The sequence below is a fragment of the Notamacropus eugenii genome, chromosome 1 (genome assembly GCF_028372415.1).
Source record: "Notamacropus eugenii isolate mMacEug1 chromosome 1, mMacEug1.pri_v2, whole genome shotgun sequence".
Lineage (NCBI taxonomy): Eukaryota > Metazoa > Chordata > Mammalia > Diprotodontia > Macropodidae > Notamacropus > Notamacropus eugenii.
The window spans coordinates 621,155,070-621,170,714 of record NC_092872.1 but is presented as its reverse complement, the minus strand read 5'-3'; the positions used below and the strand labels follow the sequence as shown (position 1 = coordinate 621,170,714).

Here is a 15,645-nt window from a genome sequence, read left to right as displayed (position 1 = left end):
TTGGTTAATTGAGTTTTCAAGAAATGTATTTTTGCCTACTTCCTTTTCTAAACTGCTTATTCTCCTTTGAATTCTTTCCTCCATAGTTTTTGTTTCATTTCTTATTCTTTGATTCGTGTCTTCTAGGTGCTCATAGAGTCCCTTTTAAAAATACATTTATTTCCCAATTGATAAATCATCAAAGGATATGAACAGGCAATTTACAGAGGAAGAAATTAAAGATATCTATAATCATATGAAAAAATGCTGTAAATCAGTTTTGATTAGAGAGATGCAAATCAAAACAACTCTGAGGTACCACATCACACCTATAAGATTGACAAACGTGACAGAACAGGAAAATGATAAATGTTGGAGAGGATGTGGGAGAGTTGGAACACTAATTCATTGTTGGTGGAGCTGTGAGCTCATCCACCCATTCTGGAGAGTGGTTTGGAACTATGCCCAAAGGGCTACAAAAATGTGCATACCCTTTGACCCAGCAATATAGCTACTAGGACTGTATCCTCAAGAGATCATAAAAATGGGAAACGGTCCCACATGTACAAGAATATTTATAGCAGCACTCTTTGTAGTTGCCAAAAACTGGAAATCAAGGGGATGCCCATCAATTGGGGAATGGTTGAATAAATTATGGTATATGAATGTAATGGAGTACTATTGCGCCATAAGAAATGATGAACAAGAAGACTTCAGGGAGGCCTGGAAGGACTTATATGATCTGATGCTGAGTGAAAGGAGCAGAACCAGGAGAACTCTGTGCACAGCAATGACCATAGTGTGTGAGTTTTTTCTGATAGACTTGGAACTGCGTAATTATGCAAGAACTTAAAAAAAAAAATTCCCAATGGTTTTCTAAGGCAAAATGCCTTCCACACTCTGAGAAAGAACTATGGAATTCATTCGCACAATGTGGCAGATCGTGTGTGTGTGTGTGTGTGCGCGCATTATGTTTTGATTTGTTATATGATTTCTTCCATTTATTTTACTTTGTCTATACAGCTTGACTATAGTGAAAACATATTCAATAGGAAAGTATATGTAGATCCTATATAGAATTGTATGCCATCTTGGGGAGGAAGGGAGGTGGTAAAAATCTAAGTTTTATGGTAGTGATTGTAGAACATTAAAAAAATAAATAAAATAATAAAAAAAAAGAAAAAAATAAAATAAAATGAGGAGATTGAAAAAAATACATTTATTTGCTTTAAGTCTCTACTTGCAGTTGTTATGGTCTTACCAGCTCCTTCTCTTGGGGGAAATCTCTGAATTTGTAGTATTTTTTTTGTTATAATGAACAATATTCCCTAGCAATTTGTTCAATTCTATGTTTTTTTTTTTTTATATTTTTGTTAGATTTGTCTAAAACTGAGAGAGGGACAATGAAATCTGCCACTATTGCATTACTGTCTATATCTTGTAATTTAATTAATTTTTCCCTTTATATATTTAGATATTAAGGCATTTGGAGCATATAAGTTTACTGTCTCAAGTTACTTTCAGCAAATTGTCATTTCCTTGTTTATCTCCTTTTATGTTGTGAATTTTTGTTTTTGATTTGCCTGTTATTTTTAATGTCTCCAACAAGAAGGATGTAGGAGCATTCTCTAGTAATCTCTTTCAGTGTCTTATTATTTCTGTATTATGGTATGCCCAATTCTTTTTCCTTTACCTTTAGTGGAAGGAGGAGAACACCTGATATCTCAGAGTAAGGAAGAAGGAAAAAAATTGAGAAAATATTAAACGAGAGGTTAACATTAGATGATCTCTAAGATCTCTCCAAAATGACCATATAATCCTTTAATTATAATGGATACTTGTAAATTTTATTATTGAGATAGAAGTATTTTGATATGATATAAATATATAGCAACATCATTTTCTAAATTGATGACAGATTGCAATGAATTTTTTATTGCTTAAAATAGGTAGTTATATTAAATACTTCCCCTTTCCTCCACTCTTGACATAATAGGCTTTAATTTGTTGTCATTCATTCTTGCATTTATATTTCTCTGCATGTATTATGTACTTTTTTTTGTATTTTATGTTTATCAAATTGTCAGTATCATTGGTTTTTCTATTTTATTATGTTTATTAAGCAATGTAATAACAAATTTATTGGCTAGAATATGTTCATTTTTCCCTTTTTTGTATTTTAGCTCTATAATTTGATAATAAAATAACTTCACTTTTATTATGCTGACTAAAATATTAAATCCCTTTGTGAGTGATATAGAATTTAGCAACATTTTTATGTCTGTTTACATAATCAGTAGCAACTGCAGCTGTTATATCCTCATGGTTAGTGAGTGAAATGAGGGGAACAATTTATACAAAACACAGATTTTGTTTTTTCTTACTTTCTATTTTGGGTGGATTGAGGTGAGGAAAAAGGAAGAGAATGTGTTTCTGAAAAGAAAAGAAAATTTAATTGAAAAATAGAATAAGAGATAGAAATTAAGAAGTGTTCTGTAAGATTGCTTTTATAAATCACAGAGAGGTATGGCTCCTCTGAAAAGAGTTCATTTTCTTAAGCCTCATTCATGTAATTTCCTGTGAACTACTGTCAAGGTACTAGTGGACAAGCTTGTATTCCATGGGATATGTCTCTCAGATGTCTCCAAACAAAGGCCCATGCCCTGTAATCTCATCATGCTGATAGGGTTCTGATTCACAGGAATTTACTTCAGCAGCCTTCTCACTAAGAATGTTCTCTCTTTCCCATGCAGGGAATATTCCTGTACCCCTGTAACTCCCTTCTTTCATCAGTGAATTCTTCTTAGAGGCTCTATTTTGAGGAATGGCCAAGGCCAGTCTTCCTTCATCTTCTCTTGGTTCCACTTCTGACTCTTGGGACTTCACCACACTACCCTCACATGTTCGTGCTTTTCATCTCCCTTTTATTTTTTGCATTTCTCCATCATAATGTAGGCTCTTTAAGGATGACTGTTTTTTGTCTTTTTTGTATCCCCAGTGCTTGTCACAGTGACTAGAACAGTGTAAATACTTAATGCTGCTTGTTGATTTGATGGAGTAATTCATTAAACTGATCAAGGACTCCCCTGATCAAATACTTTTTAACTTAAACTCATGATTATTTGTATCTATTATCAAAAAAGTATTCCTAGAAATAAAAACCCACATAAATAATCAGCATTTCTTTATACAATCAACAAAAACCCAGGAGAAAGAGATAGAAAGAGGAATTCCATTTAAAATAACTTCAGATGATATAAAATACTTGGGAGTCTGCCTGCCAAGAGAAATCTGGAGACTATATGGATCCAATTACAAAACATTTTTTACACAAATAAAGGCATATTTAAATAACTGGAAAAATATTAATTGCTCATGGATAATCTGAGCCAATATAATAAAAATGACAAGTATACCTAAGTAAATTTAATTTTTCTGTGCCATATCAAACTACCAAAGAGCTATTTTATTGAACTAGGAAAAGTAATAACAGAATTCATCTGGAAAAAAAATTCAAGAGTTTCAAGGAAATCAATGAAAAAAAGATGTGAAGAAAGTGACTTAGCAGTACCAGAACTCAAACTGTATTATAAAATTGTAACAATCAAAACAATCTGGTCCTGGCTAAGAAAGAGTGGTGGATCAGTAGAATAGATTAGGTACACAATACACAGCAGAGAATGACCATAGAAATCTACTGTTTGACAAACCCAAAGATCCAAGCTTTAAGGACAAGAACTCACTATCTGATGACAAATGCTGGGAAAACTGGAAAGCAGTTTGGCAGAAACAAGGTATAGACCAACATCTCACATTGTATAATGGGATAAGGTCAAAATGTGTGTATAATTTAGACATAAAGTATGATATGGTAAGGAAATTAAGGGAGCATGGAATAGTTCACCTGTCTAATCTATGGATAAGGGATGAATTTATGACCAAATAAGAGATAGATAGAATTACTGGATGTAAAATGGATAATTTTGATTACATTACTTAAAATATTTTGCACAAACAAACAAGATTAGAAGGAAAACAAAACTGGGGGAAAATTTTACAAGTTTCTCTGATAAAGGCCTCATTTCTCAAATACATAGAAAACTGAATCAAATTTATAAGAATAGAAGTCACTCCCCAAATGTTGAAAAGGCAGTTTTAAGAGAAGAAATAAAAACTATCTATAGTCATATAAAAAACATTCTAAGTCATAATTGCTTAGAGAAATACAGATTAAAACAACTCTGAGGTACCATCTCAAACCTATTCGATTGACTAATATATAAGAAAAGGAAAATGGCAAATGTTGGTGGGGATGTGGAAAAATAGGGATACTAATGCACTCTTGGTGGAGTTGTGAAAGGATCCAACCTTTCTGGAGGACAATTGGAATTATGTCTGAAGGACTATAAAACTATGCATACTCTTTGACCTAACAATAACACTACTGGGTCTGTATCCCAAAGAGATCATAAAAAAGGAAAAATGACCTACATTTGTAAAAATATTTCGAGCAGCTCTTTTTGTGCCAGTAAAATTTTGGAAATTGAGGGGATGTTCATCATCTGGGGAATGGCAGAACAAGTTGTAGCTTATGATTGTGATATAATACTATTGGGCTATAAGAAATGACAAGCAGGATGCTTTCAGAAAAACCTGGGAAAACTTACATGAAGTGATGCAAAATGAAGTGAGGAAAACCAGGACAACATTGTATAGAGCAGCAGCAATATTGTAAGATGATCAATTATGAATGACTTAGCTATTTTCAGCAATACAATGATCCAAGACCATTCTGAAGCATTTATGATGAAAAATGCTATCTATCTCCAGAGAGAGAGAAGTGATGAGCTCTGAAGGCAGATGGAAGCATAATTTGGTGTTTTCTTGGCAAAGATACTGGAGTGATTTTTCACTTCCTTGTCTAGCTCATTTTATAGATGAGGAAACTGAAGCAAAGGGGATTAAATGACTTGCCTAGGGTCATATAACTAGTTAGTGTCTGAAACTAGAATTGAATTCAGGAAGATGAGTTTTCCTGACCCTAGGCCCAGCACTCTATCCATTTTGCCACCCAGCTGCCACTGTAAAAGTTATATCAAATCTCTTCCTTCTTAAGGAGGAGGGAGGAGAGAAAGGGAGGGAAAGAATATGAAACTCAAAAAAATGTTAAAAATTTTTCTTTACATGTGATTAAGAAAAATAAAATAAAAATTAAGTGATGAAAAGAATGTCAAGGGAATAATTTAAAAAATGTGAAGGAAGGTAGCCTCGTAGTACCCAATTTCAAATTATTTGGCAAAGTGGTAATCATCAAAACAATTTGGGAGTAGATAAGATATAGAGTGGTTGAATAGATTAGGTACAAGATACACAATAAATGACAATAGTAATCTAGTGTTTGATAAACCCACTGATCCAAGCTTTGAGGAAGAACTTAACATTTGACAAAAATCTCTGGGAAAATTGGAAAACAGTTTGGCAGAAAGCAGGAATAGACCAACATCTCACTACATACCAAGATAAGGTCAAAATATATATATAGACATAACAGATGAAATCATAAGTAAATGAGAGGAGCAAGGAAAAATATGCCTGTCAGATTTAGATATGGGAAGAGTTTATGACCAAGCAAAAAATAGAAAGGATCATGGGAAGTACAATGAATTATTTTGACTACATGAAATGAAAAAAGTTGTGTACAAACAAAACTAATGCTGTCAAAATTAGAAAGAAAACAGTAAATTGGGGAAAATATTTATAGAAAGTTTCTCTGACAAAGTCCTTGTTTCTCAAATATATTAAGAACTGAGTCAAATTTATAAAAATAAAAGCTATTCCCCCATTGCAGGATGGTTGAAGGATTTTAACAAGTAGTTTTCAGAAGAACTCAAAGGTATTAGAGAAATGCAAATTACAACAACTCTGAGGTACCACCTTACACCTATTAAATTGATTAATGTGACACAGAAAAGGAACAAGACAAATGTTTGAGGGGATATGGAAAAACGGGACACTAATGTGCTGTTGGTGGCGTTGTGAACTAGTCCAACCATTCTGAAGAACAATTTGGAATTATACTCAAGGAACTATAAAAACTATGACCTTTGACTTTTATATCCTTTGACCCAGCAATACCACTACTAGGCCTGTACTCCAAAGAGATCAAAGAAAAAAACAAAAGTACCTACAGGTACAAAAATATAGCAGCTCTTTTTTTTGTGGTGGTAAAGAACTGGAAATAGAAGGGAATGACTGAACAAGTTGTGGCACATGGTTATGATGTAATACTATTGTGTGATAAGAAATAACAGGCAGGATGCATACGGATAAAGCTGGGAAGATTTATGTGAACTGATGCAAAGTGAAATAACAGAATATAAATAACAGAACCAAGACAATGACCCAAGACAATTCAAAAGGAACCATGATGAAAAAACGCTATCTGCCTCCAGAGAGAGAGAGAGAGAGAGAGAGAACTGATGAATTCTGAATGCATATTGAAGCACAATTTTTAAAACTTTCTTTTTTTCTTTTTTCTTTTTGGTCTGTGTTTCTTTTTTGCAATATGGCTAATATAAAAATGTGCTTTGCATGACTTCACATGTATAATAGGTATCATATTGATTACCTTGTCATGGAGGAGGAGGGGCAGAAGGGAAGGAGAAAACTTGGAACTCAAAAATTTTAAAAATGAATGTTAGAAATTTTTATATGTAATTCAGACATATTTAATGAAACAAAATACCTTAAAAATAAAATTTCTGATAATATTCTAAATCACTATTGATTAGAGAAGTGCAAATCAAAACAACTCTGAAGTATCACCTTAAATCTATCAAATTGGCTAATATGATATAAAAGAAAAATGGTAAGTGTTGGAGGGGACACTAATGTCTACTGGTGATGGAGTTGTGAACTGATCCAGCCATTTTGGAGAGCAATTTGGAACTATCCCAGGACAATCAAACTGTGCACACCCTTTGATCCTACAATATCAATACTAGGTCTGTATTCCAAAGAGATCATATGAAAGGGAAAAGGACTTACATGTACAAAAATATTGATAGTAGCTTTTTTTGCTGTGGCAAAGAGTTGGAAATTGAGGTAATGCCCATCAATTAAACAAGTGGTACATGAATGTAATGTAATACTATTGTGTTATAAGAAATGATGAGAATGCAGATTTCAGAAAAAACCTGGGGAGACTTAATGAACTAATACTAAGTGAAGTGATCAGAACCAGGCAAACATTGTACTTAGTAACAATAGTGTGTGATGATCTACTATGATAGACTTAGCTATTCTCAGCAATGCAAAGATCTAAGACAATTCCAAAAGACTCATGATGGAAAATGCTATCTACACCCAGATAAGGACGTACAGAGTTTAAATGGATATGGAAGCATAGTATTTTCTTTTTTTTTTTTTCACAGTTTTTCCCTTTTGTTCTGTTTCTTCTTTCACAACATAAATAATGTGGAAATATGTTTAACATGATTGCACATGTATGACCTATGTCAGATTGTTTGCTATCTCAGGGAAGGGGGAGGAGACAGAGGGAAGGAGAAAAATTTGGAACTCAAAATTTTATAACAATAATGATGAAAAGTAAAAAACCCCCTACTTTTCACACAAAGTCAGATCTAAATTTCTCTTAAGGAAAAACTGTAGTATTCCTTTGTTCTGTAATAGTAGGGAATTTTGGTATTAATCATCTAACCTTGGTAACTTTTAAAAAATCTCTTTGGAATTAGGAACCAGTACTTCTTGTTTTGTAATTATTAATTTTAATTATTTTTTATAAATAACTAGGTTTTAGGATTTATAAGAAGTGATATAGATTATGCAGTCCATCATCTCAATTTCCAGATAAGATACTAAAAAAATTAACTTAAACAATTTGAGGGCATTCTCATAATATAACTTCAAGGACTTGTACAATTGGAAACTTCCCTCTTCCATACTTCTTGGTGAATTTAACATAGCAAAATTGAGCATGAACTCCATATTGTAGATTCTTTAATGTTACATTTTAGGGAAAATACATGGACTGGATTTAAAGAAAAAACCTGATGTTACAATTTATTTTTAGGAGGTCCAGTGGCATGAAAGTATTTAGTACCTGTAGTATGGCAGACTTTAAGAATTTTGTATCAACAAAAAAGCCTGAATGTCTTCAGAATCAACCACGCATAGAACCATCTTACAGGATTTCCACTTGTGGTAATGGCATCCTGGAAATTGGTGAAGAATGTGACTGTGGCTCTGACCAAGTGAGTGGTGAATATTAGGATTTTTAAAAAATAATTTCATGCTGCTTTTCTTTATTCTTTCTGTAATGCCCCCAGTCAGTCAGTCAATGAACATTTATGAAATATCTATTGCCAGGCATTGCGTTAAGGATACAAAGATGAAAAAAAGAAAGATGATTCCTGCCATTAAAGAACTTACAATATAATGGGGGAAGATAAAATTGTGAAAGGAAGCTGAAAAGAGGGGACATAGTGGGTAGAGAGTTAACTAATTTGGGAGCATAATGGAGGAATCAGTCCAAAGAGTCTCAAAGTAGCTCAGGTGAGATGGTAAAAAAAGAAAGGATATTTGACATGGGATTTATTCTTCAATAGAGGTTTGGAGTTCATAACCTCCCAGAGAGACAGAGGGTAGTGGCAAGATGGAATCCCAAGGTTGATAGAGTCCTATAGATCTTACATTCCAAAGTAAACATGGTTCATAGAGAAACATATGTTTATATATCATTATCTGATATACAAAATACTTTTCTCCTGGCATAGTAAAAGAATCATTAACCATATCTGGCAGATGAAGAAATGTAATAAGGCTTAGTGGCTTTCATATGGTCATGTGGCTTGTAGAGGTGGTTACAAACTTGAAACCAAGCCTTTTCTTTCTAATCCAGTACCTGTTCACTGTGCAATACTGCCTTTCAGCTTGCTGTGTGTGAAATGTCTGCATTACCTTTGGCCCTTGACTGTTAACTTGTGGGGGTGTTGTTGCCCATTAATTGGGGAATCAATTGTAATAGAATATTATTGTAGTGTAAGAAATGACATGCAGGATAATTTTAGAAAAACCTGGAAAGGCATACATGAACACAGTAAAAGCAATCTCGTATGATGAAGAACTATGAATGACTTGGCTACTCTGATCAAGAAACTGATCCAAGACAATTCCAAAGGACTCATGCTAAAAAATACTATTGGAGAGGATTCTGGGAAGATAGTGGAGTAGATCAGAAAATTCCAAATGTGAGAGATGATTTCTCAGAAGTGAAGCCTCCTCAAAGGGTTAATTGTTTCTTGTATTATTAAAATAACTCCCTTGAACATCTGCAGCTAGCTAACCTTGTAGAGACTGTGCCCGACTCCCCCTTCATCCCACCTTGTCTCAAGCACATAGAAGAGCATATGCCCTACACCACCCTCTCTCCCACCTACACTGCATACTTTTGCAAAACTTTCTGCCAAGTTTGTATGTTTTATTTTTTTTTGTTGTTACTGGGAAAGATTTCGGCAAATAGATTGTACCCTCTGAAGCCCAGCCAATGGGATAAAGGGAAGGGGTTAGGGAGGGGGAGCTTGAATTAGGGTGTAATTGACCTTGCTTTCTGTACTCCCTTGTACTCCCTAGCCAGCGCTATTAGTGCCACGAAGGGGGGGGGGGGGGCGCGGAGGGCACCCTTCCTCGTGAGAAAGCAATAAACTCCTTTTTGCCTTTCCTAAGGCAAGTCTCTGATCATTATTTTTGGGGGTCTCATGATCGATCCCACACAGTTTGGGAGGTTGTCCAGGATTCCTCCTTATTTGGGGAAGGTCTCCTAGCCAGTTGCCTACTGGCCACTTGCCAGTGGTTCTGGAATGGTTTGGGGGTTTCCTTTCACTTTTAAGGAATGGACCCAAAGAGAGATGATCTTGAAAGGCAAAAATGAAAGTAGAACAACCATGGAGAAGAAGAAACTCAATCAAGCAGGTCACATAAGTTTTTGCACACAGACCCAGGTAAACAACACCCATGAGTCCTCTTGGAGGGCAAGATTGGTGAGCCCCTGGGTCACCATAGAATTGGGTTGAGACAAAATCAGTGAGCCTCTCTAAAGGGGCAAGAACTATGAGTCTCTGCCTGCTCTCTTAGGCAATATCACTGAGCTTCTCTCTTAAAGAGGAGAGGCAAGATTTTGTGAGCCATGGCAAAGCTCAATCTAAGTCTAAAAAAGAAAAAAGAGTCTCACTCCAGAATGCTGGATGATTGTGTTCTGAAAGTTCAGGAAGAAAGACCTTTAGATACTAAGATGAGTAATTGGGAATTGTCAAAGTATCAGGGGAAAGATAAGAAGAAAATGAGTAAGTATTGTTGTATAGTTTGGGCAGGCACTCAGCTCAGAGGAAATGTCATCTGGCCAAAGTATGGATGCTCAGAGGACTGGGTTTGCCAAAAATTTAATCTATATATGTGTTTTGTCAAATGTCTTGTCTGTATATGTCGTATTGATATTTCTGTGTGAATGAAAGTCTGTGTCTCTGTTTTATCGGACACTTTGTAAGGTTGCATATTTAGCCAACCAGCCAACAAGAGCAGAAAGGCTGAGCTGGATTGAACTTGAAATTCCTCTTATTCCCCTTCTTCAACCCTCTCAGAGCAGATGGACAGGGAGGGAGGGAATTTCACTTTTTCTCTCACACCAAGGAAAGGCAGGATAACCAGCATTTAACCATTTCCTGCCTCACCCAAAGGAGAAATTTTTGTGTAATGGGACACAACAGAAAGTTAATTGAATTCATTCTGTTCGTATTTGGAATTGTGACAAGGTGAAATGTGTCACTCTTAATTTAATGTTTAAGATACGTTAGAAGTTATCAAAGTCTGGTAGAAGTAAGTGGAAGATCAACAAGTAAAAAATCTCAAGCAGGCAAATTAGAAGAAGGGCTAAGCGTTTTGAATTTAGGTTTAATTAGGTCTTGAAGATAAAGTTGGTACTTTATGTTCAAATTAAGTCAATGCATCTGATACCAGACAATGTGTTTAAAGTGGCAAAAAAATAAAAATAAAAAGGAGAGGTTTTTTCTGTCTTTAAAAGGTGATTGCTTTAGGATAAGGAAAAGGGGTTTTATTTTATTTTGCAGAGGGGGAGGAGAAGAAATGTGGCTTTCTTGGTTTGTAAATTGTTAGAAATTTAACTCCTAGTTTTTAAAGTTTGGGGTAGGAGAAAATTAGGCATTTTGTTTTTATTTGGAATATAAAGGAGAATAAAGGTAGTCTGAGTAGAGGTAGAAAATAAAAAGGATGGTGTAAAGGAAAATGGAAGATGGGGGAGCAACAGACCCATGCACTTTCAGCCACTCCCTTCCCTATATCAGTTCAGAAGATTTGGGTATGTTGAGAAAATGAAAATTTGTAACTTGATTGGAAAACTGACAGAAAGTTATTGTGATTGGCAATTGTTACAATTCAATGAATTATTAAGTTTCCAAGTTACCTGCTTGGAGGGTAAGTCAAGCCCACCTATTTAACACTGGTTCAGAATTAATAAGATCTCTTTTACCCAGGCTAAAACAGTTAACTTTAGCACATTTTAAGTGAACATAATTTTAAACCTTTTAAGAAAAGAAGGAGAAAGTTTATTTAGATTGAACTTAAATAAAAAGTAATAACATGCTCTATCTTGTCTTATGGTTAAAATGTAAAGGAAAGCTGGATAATCTAAGTAATGGGGTTGAGAAATTTGGAAAGATGAATAAAGATTTGAATGAAAATATGGAGGGCAGATAAGGTTTGGGAACTAATAGGGGTTATTCAAATCTCTCCTGTCCCTAGATAGTTGTTCTGGACCTTTGTGTCTGTTTCAAATGGTGAGGGTGTGAGGCAGTATTTTAAGAAGACAGAAAATCACATAACTTGATTTGATAATTAATAGCTCAATCAGATTTGAGATGACTTTATCTGATCAGGTGATAGAGTGTGGCCATGTGGTGGTAAAGAGATGAATTACTGTGCAAGGTGATGTGGAAATCCATTCACCTGAATGAGTAATGGCTTATTTTAAGTTTTAAGTAAACTCAAATTCTTTAAATCTTTAAGTAAATCTAAATGTTGTTATATTGGGAATTGCGCTGTTAAATTAATGGTGAACTGGTTACAAAAGGCTGTTATGAATTCTGTGTAATAGTTTCAGTGTTGTAGAATTCCTACTGAGAAGATGAGAATCCTTACAAAAATACATATATTTTTATATATTAGTGTGATATTCTTTTTCTTTTCTTTTGTTTTTTTTTACAGTTTTTAAAAATTAATTTATTTGTTTTCAACATTCATTTCCACAAAATTTTGAGTTCCAAATTTTCTCCCCGTTTCTCCCCCCTGCCCCAAAACGCTGAGCATTCTAATTACCCCTATCACCAATCTGCCCTCCCTTCTAACATTCCTCCCTTCCCTTATCCCAATCTTCTCTTTTGTCCTGTAGGGCAAGATAAATTTCTATATCCCATTACCTGTATTTCTTATTCCCTAGTTGTATGCAAGAACAATACTCAATGTTTGTTCCTAAAACTTTGAGTTCCAACTTCTCTTCCTCCCTCCCTTCCCAGCCATCCCCATTGGGAAGGCAAGTAATTCAATATAGGCCATATCTGTGTAGTTTTGCAAATGACTTCCATAATAGTTGTGTTGTGTAAGACTAACTATATTTCCCTCCATCCTATCCTGCCCCCCTTTGCTTCTATTCTCTCTTTTGACCTTGTCCCTCCCCAAGAGTGTTGACTTCTAATTGCTCCCTCCTCCCATTGTCCTCCCTTCCATCATCCTCCCCACCCTGCTTATCCCCTTCTCCCCCCTTTCCTGTATTGTAAGATAGGTTTTCATACCAAAATGAGTGTGCATTTTATTCCTTCCTTGAGTCGATTGTGATGAGAGTAAGCTTCATGTATTCTCTCTCACCTCCCCCCTTTTCCCCTCCACTGAAAAGTATTTTATTTGCCTCTTTTATGAGAGATAATTTGCTCCATTCCATTTCTCCCCTTCTCATCCCAATATATTCCTGTCTCATCCCTTAATTTCATTTTTTTTAGATATGATCCCATCCTATTCACCTCACCCTGTGCTCTCTCTCTCTCTCTCTCTCTCTCTCTGTGCAGTCCCACCAACTACCCAGATACAGAAAAAAGTTTCAAGAGTTACAAATATTGTCTTCCCATGTAGGAATGTAAACAGTTCAACTTTAGTAAGTTCCTTATGATTTCTCTTTCATGTTTACCTTTTCATGCTTCTCTTGCTTCTTGTGTTGAAAGGTAAATTTTCTTTTCAGCTCTGGTCTTTTCATCAAGAATGCTTGAAAGTCTTCTATTTCATTGAAAGACCATTTTTTTTTCCTCTGAAGTATTATACTTAGTTTTGCTGGGTAGGTGATTCTTGGTTTTAGTCCTAGTTCCTTAGACTTCTGGAATATTATATTCCATGCCCTTCAATCTCTTAATGTAGAAGCTGCTAGATCTTGTGTTACCCTGATTGTATTTCCACAATACTGGAATTGTTTCTTTCTAGCTGCTTGCAATATTTTCTCCTTGACCTGGGAACTCTGGAATTTGGCTACAATGTTCCTAGGAGTTTCTCTTTTTGGATCTCTTTCAGGAGGTGATCTGTGGATTCTTTCAATATCTATTTTGCCCCCTGGTTCCAGAATGTCAGGGTAGTTTTCCTTGATAATTTCATGAAAGTTGATGTCTAGGCTCTTTTTTTGATCATGGCTTTCAGGTAGTCCCATAATTTTTAAATTGTCTCTCCTGGCTCTATTTTCCAGGTCAGTTGTTTTTCCAATGAAATATTTCACATTATCTTCCATTTTTTCATTCTTTTGGTTTTGTTTTGTGATTTCTTGGTTTCTCATAGTCATTAGCCTACATCTGTTCCATTCTAATTTTTAAAGAACTATTTTCTTCAGTGAGCTTTTGGACCTCCTTTTCTATTTGGCTAATTCTGCTTTTTAAAGCATTCTTCTCCTCATTGGCTTTTTGAACCTTTTTTGCCAATTGAGTTAGCCTATTTTTCAAGGTGTTATTTTCTTCAGCATCTTTTTGGGTCTCCTTTAACAAGTTGTTGACCTGCTTTTCATAATTTTCTTGCATCTCTCTCATTTCTCTTCCCAATTTTTCCTCCACCTCTCTTCCTTGATTTTCAAAATCCTTTTTTGAGCTTTTCCATGGCCTGAGACCATTGAATATTTATTTTGGATGTTTGGGATACAGAATCCTTGACTTCTGTGTCTTTACCTGATGGTAAGCATTGTTCTTCTTCATCTGAAAGGATGGGAGAAGGTGTCTGTTTACCAAGAAAGTAACTTTCTATAGTCTTATTTTTTCCCCCCTTTTTTTTTGGCATTTTCCTAACCAGTTACTTGACTTTTTGGGTCCTTTGTTAAGAGTATGGTATACTCTGGGGGTCTGTAAGATCTCAGTTCCTCCAAGGTGGTACAATCAAGCGTGTACACTGGTCTTGGAGCAAGAAGAAATTTTTGTGCCCAGAATCTGAGTAATAGAGTTTCCTCTTTACAACCACCCCACCTCCAGTTCTGCCAAGCCAGCACTGAGGGCTGAGAATCAGATAAGCTGCAAGGGCATGAGCACCATTCAGTGTGAGATAAAGATCAGCTGCTCAAATCCCCCAGGAGTATTAGGTGGGGGCAGGGCCTCTACCCAGGGCTGAGGTAAGAATCAGCTGCTCAGTGCCCCCAGGGGTTTTATGATCCAACAACAGATGTGGGCTGCTGTGGAAGGTGCTGCCACCCACTTGATGGGGCCACCTGAGGCCAGCTGAAAAATCCCTGTCACTGAGCTTTGGTGCCTATGGGTTGAGGGAATCTGTGAACCGCTGCTACTGTGACTGGGTATTCTGCCCCTGAGACCTGCTCTGGTCCTCCTCCCAGAGCCACGCTACCTGGTCTAGGCTGTGGCTAGGCTCTGCTCTGCATCTGGTGTGACAGACATTTCCCATCGGTCTTTCAGGTCACCCTGGGCTGGAAATCTCCTCCACTCTGTTGTTCTGTGGCTTCTGCTGCTCTAGAACTTGTTGAGAGTCTTTCTTTACAGGTATTTTATGGGCTGTGGGGGAAGAGCTAGTATATGTGCATCTTTCTACTCCACCATCTTGGCTCCATCCCTCTATGAGTGTGATTTTCAAGCCTGTTCCATTTAAGGATGTATTAAGTATATTGAAAAGTTTATTTCTGCTGTTAAGAAGGAAGTTTTAACTAAAATTATTTTTGCTATCAAACAAACATTTACAAAAGTATGTCTGTAAAAGGATTTGTAAAAATTTGCTTATGGGCAAATGTGCAAAGTACTTGGCTTTAGATCTTATAATGTTTGTCAATTAATTGTAAAGTGTTCCTAAAAGAGAAAGATATCTGTTGAATGAAGAAATATTTGGTAAAATCTTTTGTATGATTTCTGAAAGACCTACCTACCAAATTTATATTTGTAAGATAATTTGTTAAAATAATTAAAGGTTTATGAATGTTGGAAGATAAGGGACAAGACAAGGTAGACCAGGAATATTATGGCTCCAGGAAGCTCTGTGATAATTTTAAGACAAAAAGCCTTCTGGTCCCATTCCCCTTTCCTTTTCAAGTCCAGTCATTACACAAGCACTTCTTAGGAC

The 15,645-nt window shown here is 35.7% G+C and overlaps 1 protein-coding gene across 2 annotated transcripts in view; it reads left to right on the top strand.

The window, feature by feature from the left end:
* LOC140520805 (disintegrin and metalloproteinase domain-containing protein 2-like) overlaps window positions 1-15,645 on the top strand; it is a 151,294-nt gene that overhangs the window by 95,284 nt on the left and 40,365 nt on the right. For both annotated transcript variants that reach the window (XM_072635114.1, XM_072635115.1), the window contains exon 12: window positions 8,072-8,252. In XM_072635114.1, the coding sequence (XP_072491215.1) occupies window positions 8,072-8,252 (181 nt within the window). The remainder of the gene's footprint in view (window positions 1-8,071; window positions 8,253-15,645) is intronic.